The sequence below is a fragment of the Entelurus aequoreus genome, linkage group LG10 (genome assembly GCF_033978785.1).
Source record: "Entelurus aequoreus isolate RoL-2023_Sb linkage group LG10, RoL_Eaeq_v1.1, whole genome shotgun sequence".
Lineage (NCBI taxonomy): Eukaryota > Metazoa > Chordata > Actinopteri > Syngnathiformes > Syngnathidae > Entelurus > Entelurus aequoreus.
Genome location: NC_084740.1, coordinates 37,750,572 through 37,773,082, shown reverse-complemented (window position 1 = coordinate 37,773,082; position 22,511 = coordinate 37,750,572). Strand labels below are relative to the sequence as shown.

The window sequence follows — 22,511 nt, the reverse complement described above, 5'->3', positions numbered from 1 at the left end:
TGATTGCCATTTGTTGTGATATTGTACGCAGACACCACGTACGTCTTCCTGAAAATAGGCTAATTTCTGTGTAAAATGTGTTGGTTAGAGATTTGTTATTGATAAAACGCTTGTCTATTCAGCTATTATGGTCCCAGCACCTCATCCCCTAGTAAGAGGCTGTGGAAGTTAGAAGTTCTTTGGAGTATCCCAGTCGATCGACCTGGATTCGGTTACGTATCTGGCAACCTCAGTAAGGGAGAGCCTTTTCTTTTTGTGCATTTTTGCTCGCTATCTGTTCCTGTGACTCAACATTAATTGTAAGACCGCTGCTTTTCCACAGCTATGGTATGGACTGCGAGTCATAAGGTAGGTTAATTGGGTGGTAAAATAGTTAGTGCCGTTAAAGTAAACTTTAATTAACTCGTTATTATCGCCTTAACTTTGACAGCCCTCGTTAAAATGTAAACAATACCCATTCCTAACGCATGGACACACAACCACCAACTAACCTGTGAAAATACAGTATAGCAATTTGTTCGATGATGAGCTGCTGTGCAATACTGTACGTTACGTTAGTTTCATTTTAAGTTTATTTAACCATTTTGTAGGTTTGGAAATACTAAATTTAGTACAAAAATACGTAAAATGTGCTTAATTCGTAACTACACGATTATTCGTTGATTTGAAAACATGAGTATCTATTGTACCACTAAAACTCACCTTTTATTATAGTTGGGGAAAAAAACCTGGATATAAATTTGTAACGAATAAACCACAACAATTAAAAATAATAATAGCAAAACCAATACAATTTAAATAACAATACCAGTATAAAAACAAATAAACTTAAGTTTTTCCGTTTGTTTTTAATCCGGGTGGTTTAATGGGTGGAATGAATTAACACTACCGAAAATATTATTTTCCCCAAAATGTTTTCCTTCTTTTCACAATAACATTTCACTCATATTTATGTCAATTTTTCTGATATCATTCTGTTTTATTGGCCAATTATGTGACTCTGTCCGTGGTTACATAAACGCGGAAATAATATGCCTTACTTCTTCTATTTAGATAAGTGATTATTGATTTTGCTAGGACTGTGTGAAATAAAAATATCAACCATGGTGGCATCCCAAACTTCTCGTAGACTTGATATTTTTTCATTCATTTGCTCCTCGTCTGTATCACTTTCACAAGCTCTGGAATTTGCATGCACGTTGCGCGACTCATTGTTTTTTTTTATTACTATATTTTCATAATCGTGAGGAGCCAAAATTGAAATCAAATTAAAATGTGTTTAATTGTCCAGCCCTAATATGACGTAGTGAAAAGTGAAACAGTGAGGAACTGTGATGTGATTTTTGAATGCATATACTTAAAAAAGAACGCAAAAGAGTGAAGTCGCAAAATTTGTAGCGTAAGTGGTGAAGGAAGACCTTTTTTGAATTTTTTGTCTTCATACGTATTCTTTCAGAGCTCTATGGGATAATCTAACCACCGTAGCTTCACGTTGAGGGTGCATTTGTAGTCAAATCCAAAGCAATCACTACGTTTCCATGCACTAAATTAGTCTCAAATAGTTTTTTTTGTTTGTGTTTTCACATCTATATGAGAAGTCCCAGTTTCCATGCACACTCTGTAAAGTGACTATTGGTCATAAGCCATGTACAGTACCTCCCGTACACTGGGGGCGCTTATTTCCTTTTAGTGCTGATAAAAGTATTGCTTTTCCGGTTGACTTATTATGTCACATCAGGCATCTGCGGCTCCTTACAAATCAACAGTTTAGCTCAATTGTATTTGATGTGTGCATTAATATTGGCACAGATTAGAAATATTACGTCTCTTATGTAAAATAGCAGATCGCATAAAGAAATTATCTTTTAGATTGCATGACAAACATGACGCAACTACCAAGAATGTATCGGCGCGGATGCAGGTCCGAAGCAAAAAAGACTGGCGGGAGAGAGTTGTTTCAAAGGAATTTTTGGACGGAGAATCATGGAAACAAAACTTGAGAATGTCTCGTAGTTTATTCATAAGGACCCGTGGATTGATTGAAGGAGTTTTAAATCCGAAGGAAAATATCGGTCTTTCCCCGACTGATACTGTTCCAGATGAAGGTTTGCTATTGTTCTGGACTACCTTGCCAGGTATTTGAAATATAGAGTTGTTGGTAATCAGTTTGGAGAGCACGAACGCAGCGTGAAAGTGTTTGTGTACGCTTTATTATTCAGCTTTAATATACCTGCTTCATTCTCTTTCCTCTCATTCGTATTTGGTTGGGGAGTCCAAATTAAACCGGCATTCTACATTTCCTCAGCTACTTTTTAAAATAAATCTGTTTCTTCTTTTCTCTCATCGATTCACTTCAAAATGTTTTGTTCTTTTAATTTCTGAAGCAAGTAAATACTCTGCTCTTCATTACAAATGTTGCTATGTTTTTATTGAATGATACCTGCTACCGGTTTATATCGGACTGGCACATGCGCGATATGAAGGGTCCCCTCCGGCGGCACACAACCACTCGAGAGATCTGGTTTTCAATCGCATAATGCAAGTGTGTTAGTCCGACTTTTCAAAAACCGAACACGATCGGTTTCCATGGGTTGTAGGAGGCTTATTTAGAGCCAAACTATTTGAGAAATCGGACTGATTTAGTGCATGGACATGTACTGAATGACAAAGTCCTCATTCAATGGGGAGACAGGAGAGCAAAGGGTTGTAGTTGGTCAATTGCCCGCTTTCCTGCCTGAAGGACGGCCCCCAAGTGGGTGGAGCTTGCAGCTGTCACTCCGCGTGAGCAGCATTCAGAGTTTGGACGGTAGAGTCCCACTACTCCAGTGTGTCAGACAGAAAAGTCAAGTGTGTATTTGTCACGTTTTAGTTTGCAAACAGAAAAAAAAGGTTTCTCATCTCAAAAACTCCAGATGCTCGAGGAATGTCCAGGAAGCCATCGGAGTGACACTTTCATCTCCTGTCATTCAACCAGTTTCCAATTTCTTTGTCCCGAGCCACAAACCTCATTTGGATTTAATGATACATTTTTCAGGGAAGGAATTATTGTGAGCCAATGAGGAATCATCAGCTGCAGGAAATGTTTGACATCTCTCACGCTTCTTTCTTCTGGCTTTGTCCTTTCGTCGCTACCTTGGAATAACAGTCTTGCATTTTTGCATTTCTGAACGGAATATGCTTGAGATCCTTTCTGGAATATATGGCACTTGTGGATTATTCCTTTGTCACCGCCTGGAAGATACCGGAAGATCATCTCCGCGCTCTTGGATGCTCGTTATACGTTTGTCCGCTTGTTTGGGTTTGACTTGCAACACTGTACGTCATCATTGTGTGTTCTGGAGGCAGTCACATGCATGTGCATGCAGCAGCAAGTATCACATGTTCGTACTTTTTATGTGAGTTCATTTCAACTGACTTGATGAAGCGAGTTTCTGATTGATTTCCTGCTGGTGTCCTCAAGGCTAAACCCATTTGAATAATACAGTTTAGCTCTACAAATATTGTATCAGATAATGTCAAAGCAGCCATTTTCTCTTGGTGCCATTGTTTTATTGTGAAGGTGCTGATGTGAAGGTGCTGATCAGGTGTTGCTCTACTTGACACCTGTCCTCTTCTACATACGATTGTCAGAAGTAGAAAGTAGAAATAATTGGTTAGACATGGGGCCTGTCCTGCATTTAGATGTTATGCATCAGAATCATCATCATCCAATGTGATCAAAGCTGCTTCCCATTTAAAACGTTTTAATGTATTTTTATCATACAGTTTAAAAAGTTCAATGCATTCACACTTTTTTTTTTTTCTCTTCTTATTCAGGCACCAATTCTGTTGACGAACAAGGAAACCAGGTAGGATTTACTCCCAATTACGCGCACACACACACACACCTAGTCAGCACACTTCAGCATGTGGCTGTGAATGGGGTCATCTTTCATTAACATGTGGCGCAAGCCAGTGTTCAGGGGAGATCCTCTTCCTGTCACGTGAGCGGCGCAAGGGACACACTTCACTGACGCCCGCCGAAGAGCACACTTATCTCACCTTTTTTTTTAGGCTCCTTTTGTCGCTAGCGCGTGGCCACGGCACATATGTGTGACGTGAGCCTCTGTCACGCAGACGTGCCGACATGGCGTCGTTTCTTATACAGTCCATATGCTCACCCCGAGCTATTGTGTGTGTCGTAGCTGTGACTTTGGGACCGTCAGAATCATCAAAGAACACAATTATCCCACTTCCAGCACTTTAACGGCGGCTATTTGCAGTCCGCACTTCAAAGGGCACACTTCTCACACATCTAGGAGACTTTTGTTGGTCTCAGGAACCCTTGGACTTGTCAGTAGCTTCCTGCGTCCTTCCTCCCACTTTGAAGCGTCCAGTGTGAGGGAGAAGTGTGCTCCTTTTTATAGGTTGTATTCACTTGACGTCACGTCCGGCTTATTAAATAATTGAGACTCTTAAAGTGTTGGGCCAGCGAGCGTCTGTTGTCATAGCGTTCTGGGCAAAGAAAAAATGCCCTATGCGTGCGTTTTTTAGGCGTTCAAAACGCAAAAAGGATAAAAGTTTCTTCAGAGTTCCTCGAGAGCTAACCAAGAAGGGCGAAAGAGTGCAAGATTTTACAAAAAAACAACGAGAAAAGCCAGGGAGTAGAGTCGAACGCACCAATTTGCAGTGATCACTTCGTTAAAGGTTTGTTTGATATACTTAACTTTTAACCCATTTAAGTATTATCTTTATATTATTTGTGTTTTATCTTGTCTCTGAGTTCTTCAAACGCATTTTTGCTACAAGGGTATCGTAAAGCATCAGATCGGCGAGTAGATAAAAGAAAGCGAATGTGAGCAAAACCTAAAAGAGTTCAGCTTTTACCAAAGGCAGCGATCATAAATGAATCTTTCAGCACATAGATAATGTTGACATCCATAGTTATATTTTGATAAAGACGGGAAAAAACGTGTACTCGTAAACGGCGTGCAACAAACATGGCTGCAGACGCTGAAATGCAACCTTGCCCGAGCAAAAACTATGCATATTTTATCAGTAGAGTCTTGATACCAATGTCCTTGACCCAGCCACACACAAAGAAGTTGTAGACCGCCATACTTTTCCAAGTTTCCATCTGTGATGTCTGGAGCACCAGTTAGTTCGACATGTCTGGGCGCGACCAAAGGATTATCCTTGGGATCACTTGACAAATCTTTATTTTGATAACATGTAGCGAAAGATTTCATTGCATAGTTAGATTTTTTTGCTCGTATGTGCTTTTAATGGTATGATCTAGGCCCCTTGCATACTCAAATAGTTCACACTCTGTTTGCTGCACAGTAGCCATATTGGTTTAGTGGTCCACCACTTTGATTACAAGTTCAAAAGTCACATGACGGAATTCAACCTATTGAACCTTCCTAAGAAATCTCCCTATCATTAATTTTCATAACACCTGACTGCCTTTTCCTCATCCCTGCACGGTTTGCAGCTATCAGGTAAATAGTACATATGGTAGGAACACGTCTTAGGAATTCTAATGTTACCTTCTTACTAAATCTTGCAGGCATCGGCCTATATATCTTTATAAATGACTGAGTTGACATTCGACACATGAAATATTTTTTTATTTTATTTTTTGATACTGTTTTTTTTCTTATATAAAGCATTACATTATTATTCTGTGATCCACTGTTGGTGTTGGTAAGTTATTTTCACCACGTCTTTACAGTTGTGTTCTCATCTGGTCTCAACAGGTGCAGTTACAAAATATTTATAACTATGAATTGCATTTTAATGCAGCGTGTTCCATAAGCCACATTGAATAAACAGTTAGTAATTATTTTTATTTACAGATGTTTTCAATGATGTGATTCCAAGTGAGAGGTGATGTGAGGGAAAAACAAGCATTTTGGCTGCCTTTCTCCCAGCATACTTCTCTCACGTTAAGGGCTTGTCCCCACAGAAGGGTGAAAATATGTACAGTTGCAGCCCTTTATACCCACGCAAACAGCGTTTTTGGTGGTCTGAAACAAAAGTCTTTGAAAACTAGTTCCGGGGTAGGAAGGTATTGTTGTGTCCGTGCGGCGAAAGAAACCCGCAGAGTACCCGAAAATTATGACAATTTTTTAAAAAGGAAGGCATGCGCAACAGCTGTCAACAACAAAGCTGTGATTGTGATGGACAGTAATTACTACTATGAAGAATGGCCAAAGGTATAGATGTGTGTGTCCAAGTTAAATGGATTTATTGCAATCTATGCAAGCTGTGTTATGTTTGCTGTGGTCTGGAACAACACTGCGCCCAAACTATCAGAAACGCAGCCAATATTACATACAGATAATGTGTAAGTAAAGGAAATTAAATGAGCTCAAATATACATACAAACGAGGCATAATGATGCAATATGTACACACAGCTAGCCTTCATAGTATATTAGCATTAGAGATGTCCGATAATATCGGCTGATAAATGCTTTAAAATGTAATATCGGAAATTATCGGTGTCGGTTTTTTAATTATCGGTATCGTTTTTTTTTTGTTTTTTTTTTATTAAATCAACATAAAAAACACAAGATACACTTACAATTAGTGCACCAACCCAAAAAACCTCCCTCCCCCATTTACACTCATTCACACAAAAGGGTTGTTTCTTTCTGTTATTAATATTCTGGTTCCTACATTATATATCAATATATATCAATACAGTCTGCAAGGGATACAGTCTGTAAGCGCAAATGATTGTGCGTGCTGCTGGTCCACTAATAGTACTAACCTTTAACAGTTCATTTTACTCATTTTCATTAATTACTAGTTTCTGTGTTACTGTTTTTATATTGTTTTACTTTCTCTTTTATTCAAGAAAATGTTTTTAATTTATTAATCTTATTTTATTGTATTCATTTTTTTTAAAAGGACATTATCTTCACCGTACCTTGTTGTCCAAATTAGGCATAATAATGTGTTAATTCCACGACTGTATATATCAGTATATATATCAGTATATCTGTAATTAAAGAGTTGGCCAATATCGCGATATCGGCAAAAAGCCATTATCGGACATCCCTAATTAGCATCGATTAGCTTTCAGTCCTCCATCCATCCATCCATTTTCAACCGCTTATTCCCTTCGGGGTCGCAGGGGGCGCTGGAGCCTATCTCAGCTACAATCGGGCGGAAGGCGGGGTACACCCTGGACAAGTCGCCACCTCATCGCAGGGCCAGCTTTCAGTCCTGCAGTGACCAAATATGTCCGATTAGCACTCTAACAAGTCAATAACATCAACAAAGTACACCTTTGTGCATTCTCGCACAGCATGAAAGGTTTGGTGGACAAAGTGAGACAAAGAAAGTCGCATAAAACACGTCTTTCTGTGGCAGCGTCTGAGAAAGTTGTTCATGTAAACAAACTACGGTGAGTTCAAGGACCGCCGAAATTAGTAGGACAAAATGGCGCTCGCCAAATACTCTCATCAGTGAAGCATGTTTAATGTAAACAGTGGGATTAGGGCGGCGCTAAAGGGTTGCTGACCCCCGGCCCAAGTAAATAAAGGAAACAATTTAGAACGTTTCATCACATCATTGCAAACACTATGTTAGGAAATATGAACAACACAAAGATTATTCATCATAACTTAACACATTGAAAGTTGCATCATCATGCTAGCTAAACTAGCTCTGATGTAGCATAACAAGTAGCTCATAGCAGTTCGCTGGTCAAGATTAAAGTGTGATTACACCTACCAGAAGCACATTTCTGCTTTAGTTGTCCACTCCAAGACTCGAACTATCTCTGGTGTGACTGTAAGCATTGGAGGGAAGCTGTAGAATCAGCCGACTTTTAGTGGATGAAGAATCTTCAGGACTCCCAGTCTACATTCTCTTGATAATTAAGTGTGACGTGCAGAACTGTTACCACCTCGTCGTCTGTCCAAACAAAAGAGTCACTTTCTTTGGGTGCATCAGCCATCATTTATCACTTTTGATGTGATGTGCGACCGGGGCATAGATCTTTATGCGCGTGCGTGGTTTCTTCCTCTATAGTTTTGGTGCTTCCATTGGCTTTGTTTGCTTACAGCGCCACTTATGGCGAGGCACCGTGTTACATCATTCTCACCCAGGTAACGTTTCCGCATGGATGGGACGGCGTGGCTCGGGTGGTAGAGCGGCCGTGCCAGCAACTTGAGGGTTCCATGTTCGATTCCCGCTTCCACCACCCTGTCCTTGGGCAAGACAATTTACCCACCTGCTTCCAGTGCCACCCATACTGGGTTACATGTAGCTTAAAAATGTAGATAATGGGTTTCACTATTTAAAGCACTTTGAGTCTAGAGAAAAGCGCTATATAAATATAATTCACTTCCCAATTCACTTTAGTATTGATAGGACACTGGGGGGATGCATTTATTTTTTTAACCTGAAACAAAAAACGAAACACAAACGTTACCGGGGGACGGCGTGGCGCGGTTGGGAGAGTGTCCGTGCCAGCAACCTGAGGATTCCTGGTTCAATCCCCATCTACCAACCTAGTCACGTCCGTTGTGTCCTTGAGCAAGACACTTCACCCTTGCTCCTGATGTGTCATGGTTAGGGCCTTGCGTGGCAGCTACCGCCATCAGTGTGTGAATGTGTGTGTGAAGGTGTGTGTGAATGTGGAAATAGTGTCAAAGCGCTTTGAGTACCTTGAAGATAGAAAAGCGCTATACAAGTATAACCCATTTACCATTTACTGTGGGGACACACCCTAACATCCTGAGACAAACATTGGCATCCAGCTCCTGTCAGACGGCACATGTCACACATCAGTGTGACAGCCATCATGAGTGTGGGCACACTTATCTCTCCTGTGGCCCCACAACATTTGCTCGACAGCCAGTCTCTTGTCCACTTGAAAAACGGTGTGGGTGCAGTCTTTTGCATGTTTATATCTACTGTGCATTCTGAAAGTATTCACAGCGCTTCACTTTTTCCACATTTTGTTATGTTACAGCTTAATTCCAAAATGGAATAAATTAATTGTTGTTCTCAAAATTCTACACACAATACCCCAAAATGACTATGTGAAGTATTTTGGGTTTTTTTAACTGCAAATTTGTTAAAAATAAAAATCACATGTGCATAAGTATTCACTGTATATGTGCAATACTTTGTTGATGCACCTTTGGCAGCAATTACAGCTTCGAGTCTTTGTGAATACGATGCCACAAGCTTGGCACACCTGTCTTTAGGCAATTTTGCCCATTCCTCCTTGCAGCACCTCTCAAGCTCCATCAGGTTGAACAAAAAACTACCTGTATTTTTAAAAGGCAGTAAAGTACTTTAAAAAAAATCATTACCACCACGGTACTTTTTTAGTACCGATATACCGTACAATGGGTTATACTCGGATAGCGCTTTTCTACCTTCCATTTCACTCACTACCTTTCCATTCACACACTGATGGCGGGAGCTGCCATGCAAGGCCCTAACCACGACCCATCAGCAGCAAAGGTGTAGTGTCTTGCTCAAGGACACGACGGATGTGATTGCTCTACCAACCGTCCCACGCCGTGCAAATCTAGCTACTAGTGATAACTTCTTGTAAAACCTAATTATTTTATATACTGTAATTTCTGGACTATTAGACGCTACTTTTTACCTACACTTTGAACCCTGCGGCTTATTAAACGGTGTGGTTAATTTATGGATTTTTTTTCCGCTAATGCCCATACATTTTTGTGTTCAAGAGTGTGCATTAAACCGGAGAAGAGGACTGAAATGGTGCGTTATTGTTTGTGCCAGGGCGCCATCTTTAGGACGAGTTTGCTCATTGCAGGTATTGCGGGTTGAAATTGTACTTCCTGTTTTAATCCCCTGTTTTTGCTTGAAATTATTCTTTATTTAACACTCCAAGCAAGGTTTGTTAGTTTAAAATATAACTAAAACAATTCTTACTGTGTGACTTCGGTAGGAGTGTTTGCATGCATAATCGCAATGTAATGAAGCTAGCGTGGTTAGCATTAGCTAATATGCTAACAGGTTTACAAGTGTCTGTATTAGTATTATTAACTTACAATTGCATTCTTTTTGTGTTGTTTCAGTTTCGCAAATTCCTCAGTAAATTCACCAAAACGTCCCCGTAGAGTTATTGATTCTGTTTAGCTTATTGGAGAGCTGGCTTCCGCAGCTAGTGGGTCCATGACGATGACTTCTGTTTTGTTTGATCAGCCGTTTTACTGCCGTGTTACAGGCAATGTTTGAAAACGGTTTAGGTATGTTAATAAACATTTACAAAATATTTATGTGTAAATAACTCATTTCACAACGTATATAATCTGCAGCTCATAGTCTGGTGCGGATAATTAATGAGGAAAAAAAATTAGTGGTTGCGGCTTATATCCAGGTGCGTTCTATAGTCCGAAAAATATGGTATCTCATTGTAAAAGCTGTCTATTTGAAGTATATGCCAAGGTCAGTGAAAGTCATTGCCTTTGACTACTGTGTCTATTTCCTAGTGGGAGATGAAAAGCAAGTGTCTTTTATCTCTTTGCTGCGTTCACTTCCTCCCGGCGTCCATCAAAGAGCACACTTATCTCACGTTCACATCCTGAGACATGCGTTCACGTCCAGCTCCCGTCAGACGGCACATGTCGCACGTCGCTGTGACGGCACAATTATCTCACCTTTGCTCCACCCCACCACCAGCACTCTTCAAAGATGCACTGCGAGTGATGACATTGTAGAATAAATGCAAATAATGTTAACCAGTCCAATGCGTGACGGCGATTTGTTTATTTTTTTCCGACTTAAATATGACTATTTAAAAGTGCATAAATGCAGTTGGGCCAATGAAGAGTAATGGTGCTGTCACGGCGTGGGAAAAAGGTCAGAGGTTATTCTTGAAGCTGTGTGGCCTGCAGAGGGCAGCAGTGCACACGTGTAGGACACGAGTGATCAGTGTGGTCAAGGATGTTGTTGTCTGGTCGCAAACGTCTCTCGTTTTGTAGCCGTCCATTGTTTCCTGGTCAGCCAACAGGCGTGGTGACTCACTTCAAAGTACAGGCACACTTCTTCCACCTCCCTCGTCATCCAGAACCACTTAGCCCAATTGTTGTATCATCACCTTTATTGCCTGAAAGCTCCTTCAGAAGACCTTGAGCTCCGGAGAGCCAGTTGTATGAAAGTCACATCCTTACTGTATTTGTAAAAGACAACACATATCCCTAAGGATAATAAGGCAAAGAAAAAACGTTTTATTTAAAGTCCTGTCAGTTTATTTTGAAGTAGGACTAAACAATTATGGCAAAAATAAGAATCATGATTATTTTGATTTATATTTTTAATTAATTACACGATTGTTCGTTAATTTAAAAACATTAGTATTTATTGTACCACCAAAACTCAACTTTAAATATAGTTATAAAAACAGCTCTTAATTAGTAACAAATAAACCACAACAAGTAAAAATAATAACAGTAATAACAATACATATAAATAACAATAGCAATATAAAAAGACATAATTTTGTGTTTCCGTTTTGTTTTTAATTCCGTTTTTACACCTATTTTACCACCATAGAGTGTAATTTTTGGGTCAAATACATTTTTTGAAACCATTTTTGTAACCTTTTGACCAGATGTGACACACAGGGCTATTATTGTGAAATGGGAAGTGTGCTGTGCAGCTTGACAAGTACAGAAAGGACTTGAGGCTGTAAAAAAACAAAAACAAAAAAACAAGAGCACGGCCGTGACTCTCAAGTTGGGGCTGCTCTCCTCCTGCTAGTACATTAATGTTACATTCATGATGTCGTTCACTACAACACAAGCAGATGGGATGTGTTGTAGGTGTATGGATTGTTCTCGCGAGCTTTAGTTTCGAGGTTTAGCCGCTGCTCAAAGTGGCCGTCTCAACATTGTTTTGTTTAGGATGTGTTTCGGGGGTGAATGAGCGTTACCGTACACTATTTTTCCAAACAAATGTTCCTTCTCCTCGCAATAACATTTCAGTCACATATATGTAAATTTCCTTGATGTTATTTTAACTATATTATTATATTATGAACTATAGTAATTTCAAATGGCAACTTTCTGGCTTTAATAAACACTAAAATAAATCACAAAAATAAATTGGGGTAGTCAATAACAGTTTAATTGTTCATGAAGCAGAGGGAAATTTATGGAATCATTCAGTTCTGAGGAAACAATGATGGAATCATGAAAAAAAACACTACAACACATCACTAGTGCCTGTGGCTTTTATAACAGCTTGCAGTCGCCGAGGCATGGATTTAACGAGTGACAAACAGAACTCTTCATTAATCTTGCTCCAACTTTCTCGGATTCTTGTTATCAGATCAGCTTTGCAGATGGGAGTCTTGTCATGGACCATTTTATTTAATTTCCACCATATATTTTCAATTATAGGCCATGCCATTGACCTTATGTATCCTTTTTCAAGGAAAATCCCCATATCATCAAAGACTGTGGAAATGTCCGTGTTTTCTTTAGGCAGTTGTCTTCATAAATGTCATTGGAACGGCACCAAACTAAAGTTCCGACATCATCCCCTTGCCCAACGCAGATTCACCATTCATCATTGAATATGACTTTCATCCAGTCAGCCGTAGTCCACCATTGCCTTTCCTTAGCCCATTGGAACCTTGTTTTATCTGTTTAGATGTTAATGACTGCTTTGGTTGAGCTTTTCTCTGTTTTAGTCACATTTTCTTTCGGCTCTTTCTTACAGTTCAGTCACAGACTGTTACTCAAATTACCACCCATTTGTTCTTCATTTGTTTTGCTGTGCATTTTCTCTTTTCAAGACATATTGCTTGACGTTTTCTGCCTTGACGCTTTAATTTTTCCCTTGGTCTACCAGTATGCTTGCCTTTTATAACCTTCCTATGTTATTTGGGCTTGGTGCAGATTTTAGACATAGTTGACTGTGAAAAATCAGCATCTTTTGCGACATTGTGTGATTATTTATATTCTTGAAGAAGTTTGATAATCCCATTCTTTGTTTCAATTGATACTCTTGTGTAGATTGATTCATGTCAATCCACCTGGTGCAACAGCTCTCCAAGGTGTGAACACTCCTTTTTAACTGCAGACGAATGTACAGATTTAATATCAATGCAAGTGTTAGCTTTGGAAGTGAAATTTTACATGGTGATTCCATATTATTATCCTAAGAATTGGGTGATTCCATAATTTCTACTTCTCTTGATCTAAAAATGAAACTGTTACTGACTACCACAATTTATATTCTTGATTTATTGTAGTGTTTCTTAAAGCCAGAAAGTTGCCACTTAAAAACTATAGTTTTGTGTCATGTCTGTTGTCTGCTTTTTTCTACACAATTGAACAACTAAATGAACATCCTCCAAGACTGGTGATTCGTAAAAAAAAATTCAGGGGTTGTAGGTGGCCTTAAGCTGAATTTGAGGGCTTGAAAGAGTGACGTAGAAAACACAATGTATTGTGGGTTTTGCAGGAATCTACATAGCTTATTTACATGGCTAAATGCAAGACTAAATTTGTATTTATTTTAGAAAGTTGAAAACATAACACAGGGGAAAAATTATTTGGTGAGATTTTTCTCATTTCCAACATGGAAAGAAACTTGGTTTAGTGAGCTAATAAAGAGAAGGAAAATAGCTTGGATAGCAGTTGTGAGATGACCAGACATCACTTTTAACGCCAATCACCTGACACGTTGGTGTGTTGGCGACAATTTCAGTTTGAATCCAAACACGTTCAGTTTCCTGCGTAGCATTAAGTAGGCTGTTAGCGTTAGCTCAGATAGCTGCGGGCTACAAAACAACGTACACTATTTTGGAAAAAAGCATGTTGTCTGTTTACTTTTAGTCATGGGTAAGCACAAAAAAGAATTGGTTTTCTTTACGGAGAAGTAGTGCCATGATCAAAGTATTTTAAAATTATTATACCAGCAGATGACATGGCACCCCAAACCATCACTGATGGTGGAAACTTTACACTACACTTCAGGCAACGTGGATCCTGTGCCTCTCCTGTCTTCCCCCAGACTCTGGGACCACGATTTCCAAAGGAAATGCAAAATTTGCTTTCGTTTCCACCATCAGTGATGGTTTGGGGTGCCATGTCATCTGCTGGTGTCGGTCCACTCTGTTTCCTGAGATCCAGGGTCAACGCAGCCGTCTACCAGCACGTTTTAGAGCACTTCATGCTTCCTGCTGCTGACCTGCTCTATGGAGATGGAGATTTCAAGTTCCAACAGGACTTGGCGCCTGCACACAGCGCAAAATCTACCCGTGCCTGGTTTACGGACCATGGTATTTCTGTTCTAAATTGGCCCGCCAACTCGCCTGAACTTAGCCCCATAGAAAATATGTGGGGTATTGTGAAAAGGAAGATGCAGAATGCCAGACCCCAAAACGCAGAAGAGTTGAAGGCCACTATCAGAGCAACCTGGGCTCTCATAACACTTGAGCAGTGCCAGAAACTCATCGACTCCATGCCACGCCGCATTAACGCAGTAATTGAGGCAAAAGGAGCTCCAACCAAGTATTGAGTATTGTACATGCTCATATTTTTCATTTTCATACTTTTCAGTTGGCCAACATTTCTAAAAATCCCTTTTTTGTATTAGCCTTAAGTAATATTCTAATTTTGTGACACACGGAATTTTGGATTTTCATTTTTGCCACTTCAAATCATCAAAATTAAATGAAATAAACATTTGAATGCATCAGTCTGTGTGCAATGAATAAATATAATGTACAAGTTACACCTTTTGAATGCAATTACTGAAATAAATCAAGTTTTTCAAAATATTCTAATTTACTGGCTTTTACCTGTGTGTGTATATATATATATATATGTATATATATATATATATATATATATATATATATATATATATATATATATATATATATATATATATATATATATATATGTATACCGTATTTTCCGCACCATAAGGCGCCCCGTGTTATTAGCCGCACGTTCAATGAACGGCATATTTCAAAACTTTGTTTACCTATTAGCCGCCCCGTGTTATTAGCCGCACCTACGCTACGCTAAAGGGAATGTCAACAAAACAGTCAGATAGGTCAGTCAAACTTTAATAATATATTACAAACCAGCGTTCTAACAATTCTGTTCACTCCCAAAATGTAATGTGCAAATGTGCAATCACAAAAATAGTAACACTCAAAATAGTGCAGAGCAATAGCAACATCAATAACTCAACGTTGCTCGAACGTTAGTGTCACACAACACACAAAATAAACATTTAAAGCTCACTTTCTGAAGTTATTACTCATCCACAAATCCATCGAATTATTCTTCTTCGGTGTGCTTCACTTGTTTTTTGACACCATATGTGAAGTGGACGCGCATGCAGTCGTAGATCAACAGGGACGTAGCTGCGTGAAAAAAGTCACCCGGTGTCTTCGCTCCTCTTTTCTTCATCCATCCATCCCTTCGAGTTAGCTTTTATGATGACGCCGGCTGGAAAGTTCACTTTTGGCAGGGTCTTCCTTTTGAATATCACCGTGGGTGGGAGTTTCTGGCCGTTAGCATGGTAAGCTAGAACCACGGTGAAGACGACTTCTCATTCCCTGTGGTGCGAATATTCACCGTACGTGTTCCCGTTGTATCCACAGTGCGGTTCACAGGAATGTCAAAAGTCAGTGGAACCTTGTACGCGTGTCTCCTAGTAGGAGACATTTTGTGGTCTTTACAAAAACACACAAATGAAATTAAACGTAATATCCGCACGCTTCTTCTTCTACGGGGGTGGGTGCGGTTGCTTACAGTAGAAGAAGAAGCGCTTCCTCTTCTATGGGGCGGTTGCTTACCGTAGAAGAAGAAGCGCTTCCTCTTCTACGGGGAAAAAAGATGGCGGCTGTTTACCGTAGTTGCGAGACCTAAACTTTATGAAAATAAATATTAATATTAATCCATATATAAGGCGCACCGGGTTATTAGCCGCACTGTCAGATTTTGAGAAAAATTGTGGTTTTTAGGTGCGGCTTATGGTGCGGGAAATACGGTGTATATATATATATATGTATATATATATGTATATATATATATATATATATATATATGTATATATATATGTATGAAATACTAGACTTTCAGTTAATTCTAGCTATATATATATATATATATATATATATATATATATATATATATATATATATATATATATATATATATATATATATTTATTTTATTTACATAGAAAAAAAAAAAATACTTGAATTTCAGTGTTCCGGTGGCTATCCATTAGATGGCAGTATTGTCCTGTTTAACTTCTCCGTTCATTGGGCAGGCAAGCTGTTTATATTGTGGGAAAGCGGACGTGAGAACAGGCGGTCCCCACTCAGTCTCAGGTCCGCATTGAGCTGGAGGGGGTGTGGCCTCCAGCTCCGGCTGAATACCGGGAGTTTGTCGGGAGAAAATCTCTGCCGGGAGGTTGTCGGGAGAGGTGCTGAATACCGGGATTCTCCCGCTAAAAACGGGAGGGTTGGCAAGTATGATATTACTTACACATACAAAGTCTCCAAGGCAGAAAGAAGCATATTAGAAAATAACAAAACGTGTCCTCATCCTTCACTTTACTGCGTAATTAATTATTGTAGCCACAAGGTGTCACCAAAAAGCAATTACCACTTCACTTCAACTTAAAGACAGCATAAGTCTATTCCAGGCGGTTAATAATGTAGAGGTTAGTGTTTTTCATACCTACTGTTGTTCTCTGTTTGTATAATTTCACTTGATCGAACCTTTTCTAACATTCCACACAATAAAATAATAAAGGTATGTATGATTCCAGCTGATATCGTATCAGATCATTATCTGTATTGGTCAATAGTCAAGGGAAAAAGCTGTATTGGGTCACCCCTAGTAGTAACCAAGCCTATTAGGTGCTAAATTAATGTTTTATACTGTACATTTTAATGGTACTGGAATGAGGCAAAAGTGAGGTATCGTTACTGCCGCACCTAATTCCACAGTTTTAACGTTAGTTTTTCACCTGCGCAGACGTGCGTGTGGCTAAAAGGCTCAGGTTGAAAGCTGGAAAGTTTTGCTGTACTTGACCTCAAAAGATGCAAACTCGACTACCCGCAACAAGTGCTTGAAGGTGATGGCTATTGTGCAAGTAAGGATGTAAGCCACTTAGTTTTGCTCAATTGCATTTAGGATTCACCAGCAAACGCTGCTGTTAAAGCCAGTATAAATAGCCAAAATTGTGTATCAATTATAAATTTTTGATTAATTGTACGGCATGTTTGCTCTTAAAATAGTGTAAAATCTTGCAAGTTTTCTATTGCTGCTGGTGTTGCTGTTATAATTTGGATTTTATTTCAGATAAGTGATTTATTACTTAGTTACAATTGTGTTTTAGTGACTAATCTGTTCAAATTTTGCAAATTTATGTTTTAAAAAAGACACATTTTGTTTGTTTTCCTTTTTTGTGCTTTGTTAAACACTGATGAGTTGACAAGTGGACATTTTTAGCGTCCTTTGATGCAAACGTTACAAATCCCGTCACTGAGCGATCATGATTTATGTTAACATTTGTGTACGGCTCTCACACGGACTCAGTTTAATGTGTTGTGAGTCGAACCCAGACAGGCTGTGGGAACCCACTTACCCCCGCTCTCACAGAGCCGAGGTGCCGACGAGGGCTAGGCGGCCTCGTTCACACCTCGCTCAGACCAAGGAGCTATTTTACAGATGTCACTTGTGTGTTAGTCTGATGACCACATGAGAGGAACTCTCCCAGTGTTCACCTCAGCTTTCTCACGCTGATTTTAGTGCTATTGGCTGGATTTGGACATGATCTGCTGATTACTAACAGTAAATGTGCACAATGTTGATGACTGAAACTAAATAGAAGATCTTGCTGTGTTTCTCTTCAGCCACTAGATGGCAACATTATCCTGTGTGTTGTCATGGTGCTGACATGTTTGGCATTAATATTGATATACTTTTATTGTCATACTTTACACAATATGATCCCTGTAAAAGTACTGTACACAATATTAGTGACTCAATGTTTTGGTATATGCAGTACGGTACATCGCTGTCTATTCGCCATTTGTTGCCCCTCATATTTGCAGATGTCGTTTCTCTGCTTTAGGTTGAAAATTATAATGTTTGGGGGAAACTTAATAGTAAGCGGTTTGCTGACACAATCTGCAGGGGGGGAAGTGCTGCAGCTATAAATCCAGCAGAGGGCGCTGTCTCAAGTTATATCTCAACATTTTCCAGCAGGAAGATGTAAGTACAGTATTGTAATAACTGCGAGTGGCATATTATAGCAGGGGTTCTTGACCTTTTGGACCTCAGGGCGCAACAGAGGGGCCCACTCAAAAAACACTGAATTAGTAATATTACTCTCGTTTCTGGTCGTATTTAATAATTAAATCTAACCTGTTTACACTTTACAACCTTGTCAAAAGATATAAAACCATGTGTTAATCACAAAGATTATAATGTATACACATACACTTTAGGCTGATTTGAAAAATAAATAAACTGCCTAAGAAGCGACTCATAAGTAACGGAGGAAACAAAGATTACCACTACAACTTTGTAGTGCTAAAAAAAAAAAAAAAAAGTTTAACCAAATTTTCAATAAAATTAAAGTGCAAATGAAAATACAGTTTCACCCCTTTAGTCATAATTTTTGCACTCAAAAAACTTCTCTAAAACTTTAGCTCCACACTTCTTCTGTTTGTTTGATATTGTCATTACTGCCACATGTGGTGGAAAACTGTACTACAATTGTAATGCTGAGAAACCGATATTTTTTGCCGGCCTTCTAGAGGGCACTCGCGGTCCAACAATGGGCCCAGGCCCTATATTTAAGAAACACTGTTATAGGGTTTACCGTATCTAAAACAGGCATTTGTTTCTTTTCATGGGTTTGCCCAATTTTCTCCTTTTTTCACTATTCACTGGAGGTCTTGGAACGTACCCTACTGTATTCCTAAGGCCCTGTCTACATTAAGCCGGATAACTCCTTAAAATAATAATTATTTAGCCTAAGCACCCTGTCAGCTCCACTAAACCATTGTTTAAGGTCTCCATCCTTGGATCATTTTTTACACGGGTAAGAGCGCCGTGTATTTCTTGAATCTCCGGCTCTTAGCTTTGTATGGACTCATCGATTGTTTACAAACTGAGTTCAGAGAGGAAGTGACGCCAGAAAGAACGCGCCACAGCCAGCTTCTTAATAAAGTGGTTTCGTAACTTGGAGCTAACCACTGGAAAGATGGAGGCGAGTCATCCAGACATGCCCGTGTTTCTCCTTTCGTCTGTACAGACACTTGTGGACATCCCACAAGAATACCTTCAGAAAAAGTGATTGCAGCTATTTCGGATACAACACTTCTCAGACGGCAAGAGAACTTTCGAATGTCCAGGTCAGCTGTGATTCTACTTACCGAAAAACTTTGTCCATTTGTCGAAGAAGAGACAACGAGAATGCGGGCTCTAAATAAAGGTAGCGTGTACTTTGTATTACCTGACCGTCGAGGGAAGACTATGGAAAACAGTGATTGATTTTGGACTGGCAAAGCAGACTGTATCAGTTATTGTCTGCCATGTATGTCTCGGACTCAACGTCTAGGTCCAGAGTATATAAAGTCACCAAAGACGAATGGACAATGAAGGTGAAGGCAAAAGAGTGAGGAGTGTCCTGACCAGATATCTAGATCCCTAGATTGATTGATGTAAAATGTTCTTCATTACATTGTTAACTTTCACGTGTCCATTGAAGATTTGATTAATATATTATGGCTCAGGTGGGATTCACCACAATAGGGCCCCACAGCACACTGGATTCCAGTAGTTTAAATACCACAACACTGGATATTGTTCAAATAAGTTAAATTTAATTTAAGAACTTGCACACAAAGCAACACTGGATGTGACTATGACGTGCGCATTTTCCGCGCATGCGAACTAGGTTGCCTTGCGCCGGCGGACGGGGGACGGGGGTCTTAAACGACCATTGTGTGTGTGTGGACAAGGATAAGGTTAGGTGGGATTTACCCTGGATAACCTTAGTGTAAAAAGGACCTGAAATTACCTCCCCATGTACTGTGTGAACACACAAATTGCACAGTTGTGATTTGACTGTCAACAAGCGCACGCAGTTGTGTAATCATCTTTTTTTTTTGTCTCCCTCAGATTCCTGACGAGTTTGACAAAGGTGAGTGTGAACATGCAACAACTTTTTTCTTTCATACAAAACCCATGTAAGTGGTGGTAGCGATGGAAATGACAACACACTTTCTCTTAGGCGAATGTGTCCATCTGTTTTTGAAGACTTTTTCAAGTAACAAGACATGTGAAGGGTGTTTGAACTTTTCTGCTGTTTTGTCTGCTGAATGTCTTTAAGACTTCTCACATCACAAAAGCAGGAGAACAAAACGCATCAGATGGTCACAATGCACTTACATGCATGCAAATGTGTTCTTACACAAACGTGTGTGCTAATTTTTGGCACGGACGTGTGTGTGTAGGGGTCAGTGTTTGAATGATTGATCACTCCACAGGGCCTCACTGGCACTGCCAACTGCTGTTTGTATATATGCGCATGAGTGTGTGTGCGTGTCAGCCATCCATATGCCCACCATGACCCATCATTCTTCCATCCCCCAAACTGCCATCTGACCACTCTTACCACACACATTTCCGTAACGATCGGACAAAAGAACACCTCTTAATGTCATGACATGAAAACTATTTAGGAAAGCTTTTGGTAAAGGTCCAGAACCCAACAACATGTCCACAGGATCAGTCTGTTGCAGGGAGAGGACATTATATAGTTAGCTCTCACAGAAAAGTTTGGATATGCCAACATCTGCTGTATGTACAACATGTGTTGTGATCCCATCTCTCTTTGGTGGTCCGGTTGTTGTCGTTAACTTTCCTCATAAAATTGTTGAAAGTTTTATAAGGTTCAGGTTTCGAAAGGATTCAGAGCAGTGGTACCAATTAGACTCTCGCTTTAAACGATTTCTGATCGCCTGCTGATACCAATAAGCACTTTGTCAATAACTACCAGAGGCCCAGTCTGTCCCGACAGACTTCCTCCTCTTTATCCTCCCCCTTCGTCCATCATGAACTAGTCCCTGTGGACCACTTTCCTCTTAACAGTGTGCAGATCCCTTTCTGTCTGTAATTTTATCGCGCTCCTGCTCCTGGCTTCATCTCTCCTCATCGTCCTCACCGTCGATGGCGGTCTGTCCATCTGTCTCCATCTCTGCCTTGGCTCTGACTGCCCCACAGCGGTAGAAAACTGATAAAACACCCAATGTGTGCACTATTCATTACAATGTCTGTAAACCGAGACTCAGTGAACGGAATCTGGTCCAGAAGGCTAGCGGTAGTTTGAATGGAGGAGAGAAGGATTGATTTTATGAACAGGAGGAGGATAGTGCATGCATCAGCTGGACCGGACCTACAGAACCAAAGATCTATTGACCAGTGAGAGTTTGGTATTAGCAGGCGATCAGAATTAATTAGACTGCACCATTTTGGGGCGACAGATTGACCTCCCAGCTGTCCCACACGTGCCTACACGCGCGCACACACATGCACACATTTAATTTCATTCAGAGCAAATGTCCAGACAAGTGTTGCTCTGGTTCCATTGAAACAGAATGGCATCGTCATGGCGATAACAAAGACAACTTAATTCTGTTTTGTTTGTTGTGCGCATTTGTGCATGATGTGAAGACATATTGATCTTTGTGAAAGCTGATAAACTCTATTGAATGGCTTCCATGATCACTTCCCTTCAGCCCACCTCAAATAATAAGAGCCAATCATGACTTCAACAACCTTTTGGGGATTTAGGAACTAGGGCCAAATCATCCCTGATGGGCTTAGAGACCAAGTTAAAACTTGATGATCCCTGAGGGAGCAGATATTGTTAGTTCATTTCTACTTCCCCTCCTCCAACTGGCACCCGCCACCCACTTTTCGTCAAAAACCACAAATACCTGGAAACATGGCACCGTATGCACAGAAAATGGTGACGTCAAAGGAAACGGTTGTCGGGCTTTACTTTTTACTTTTACTTTTACTGCAAAATTGGGATGTGAATCTTTCGTCCACTCATGATTTGATATGATTCTTGGGCAAACGAGTCAATTCAGATCAAATTCTCGATTTACAGACTATTCTCTTTGAGTAATCTGTAAGCGGAAAGACAAACAGTTTAGAAATTGTTACTCCACTTCAAAAAGTGGTTATAATCGAGAAAATTCAGCTTTACGCGGTTAAATCAAGTGATTGTAAAATTGTAAATACACAGACGCTGTGATCACTCTAATTTAACAATGAAATTCAACACTTGTTTGGCATATGGAAAGTATGATTTTAATTTACTTGAAATATTTAACATACTGTACTTGGCCAATAGGAGTTAAGAGAAAGCGATTGCAGCTACTTCGGATACAACACTTCTCAGACGGCAAGAGAACTTTCAAATGTCCAGGTCAGCTGTGATTCTACTTACCGAAAAACAACGAGA

At 39.8% G+C, this 22,511-nt stretch overlaps 1 protein-coding gene across 1 annotated transcript in view; it reads left to right on the top strand.

Moving 5' to 3' along the window:
• LOC133658568 (mitochondrial import inner membrane translocase subunit TIM50-like) overlaps positions 1-22,511 on the top strand; it is a 63,444-nt gene that overhangs the window by 11,634 nt on the left and 29,299 nt on the right. The window contains exons 3-4 of the mRNA XM_062060745.1: positions 3,817-3,848; positions 20,159-20,180. Of these exons, the coding sequence (XP_061916729.1) occupies positions 3,817-3,848; positions 20,159-20,180 (54 nt within the window). The remainder of the gene's footprint in view (positions 1-3,816; positions 3,849-20,158; positions 20,181-22,511) is intronic.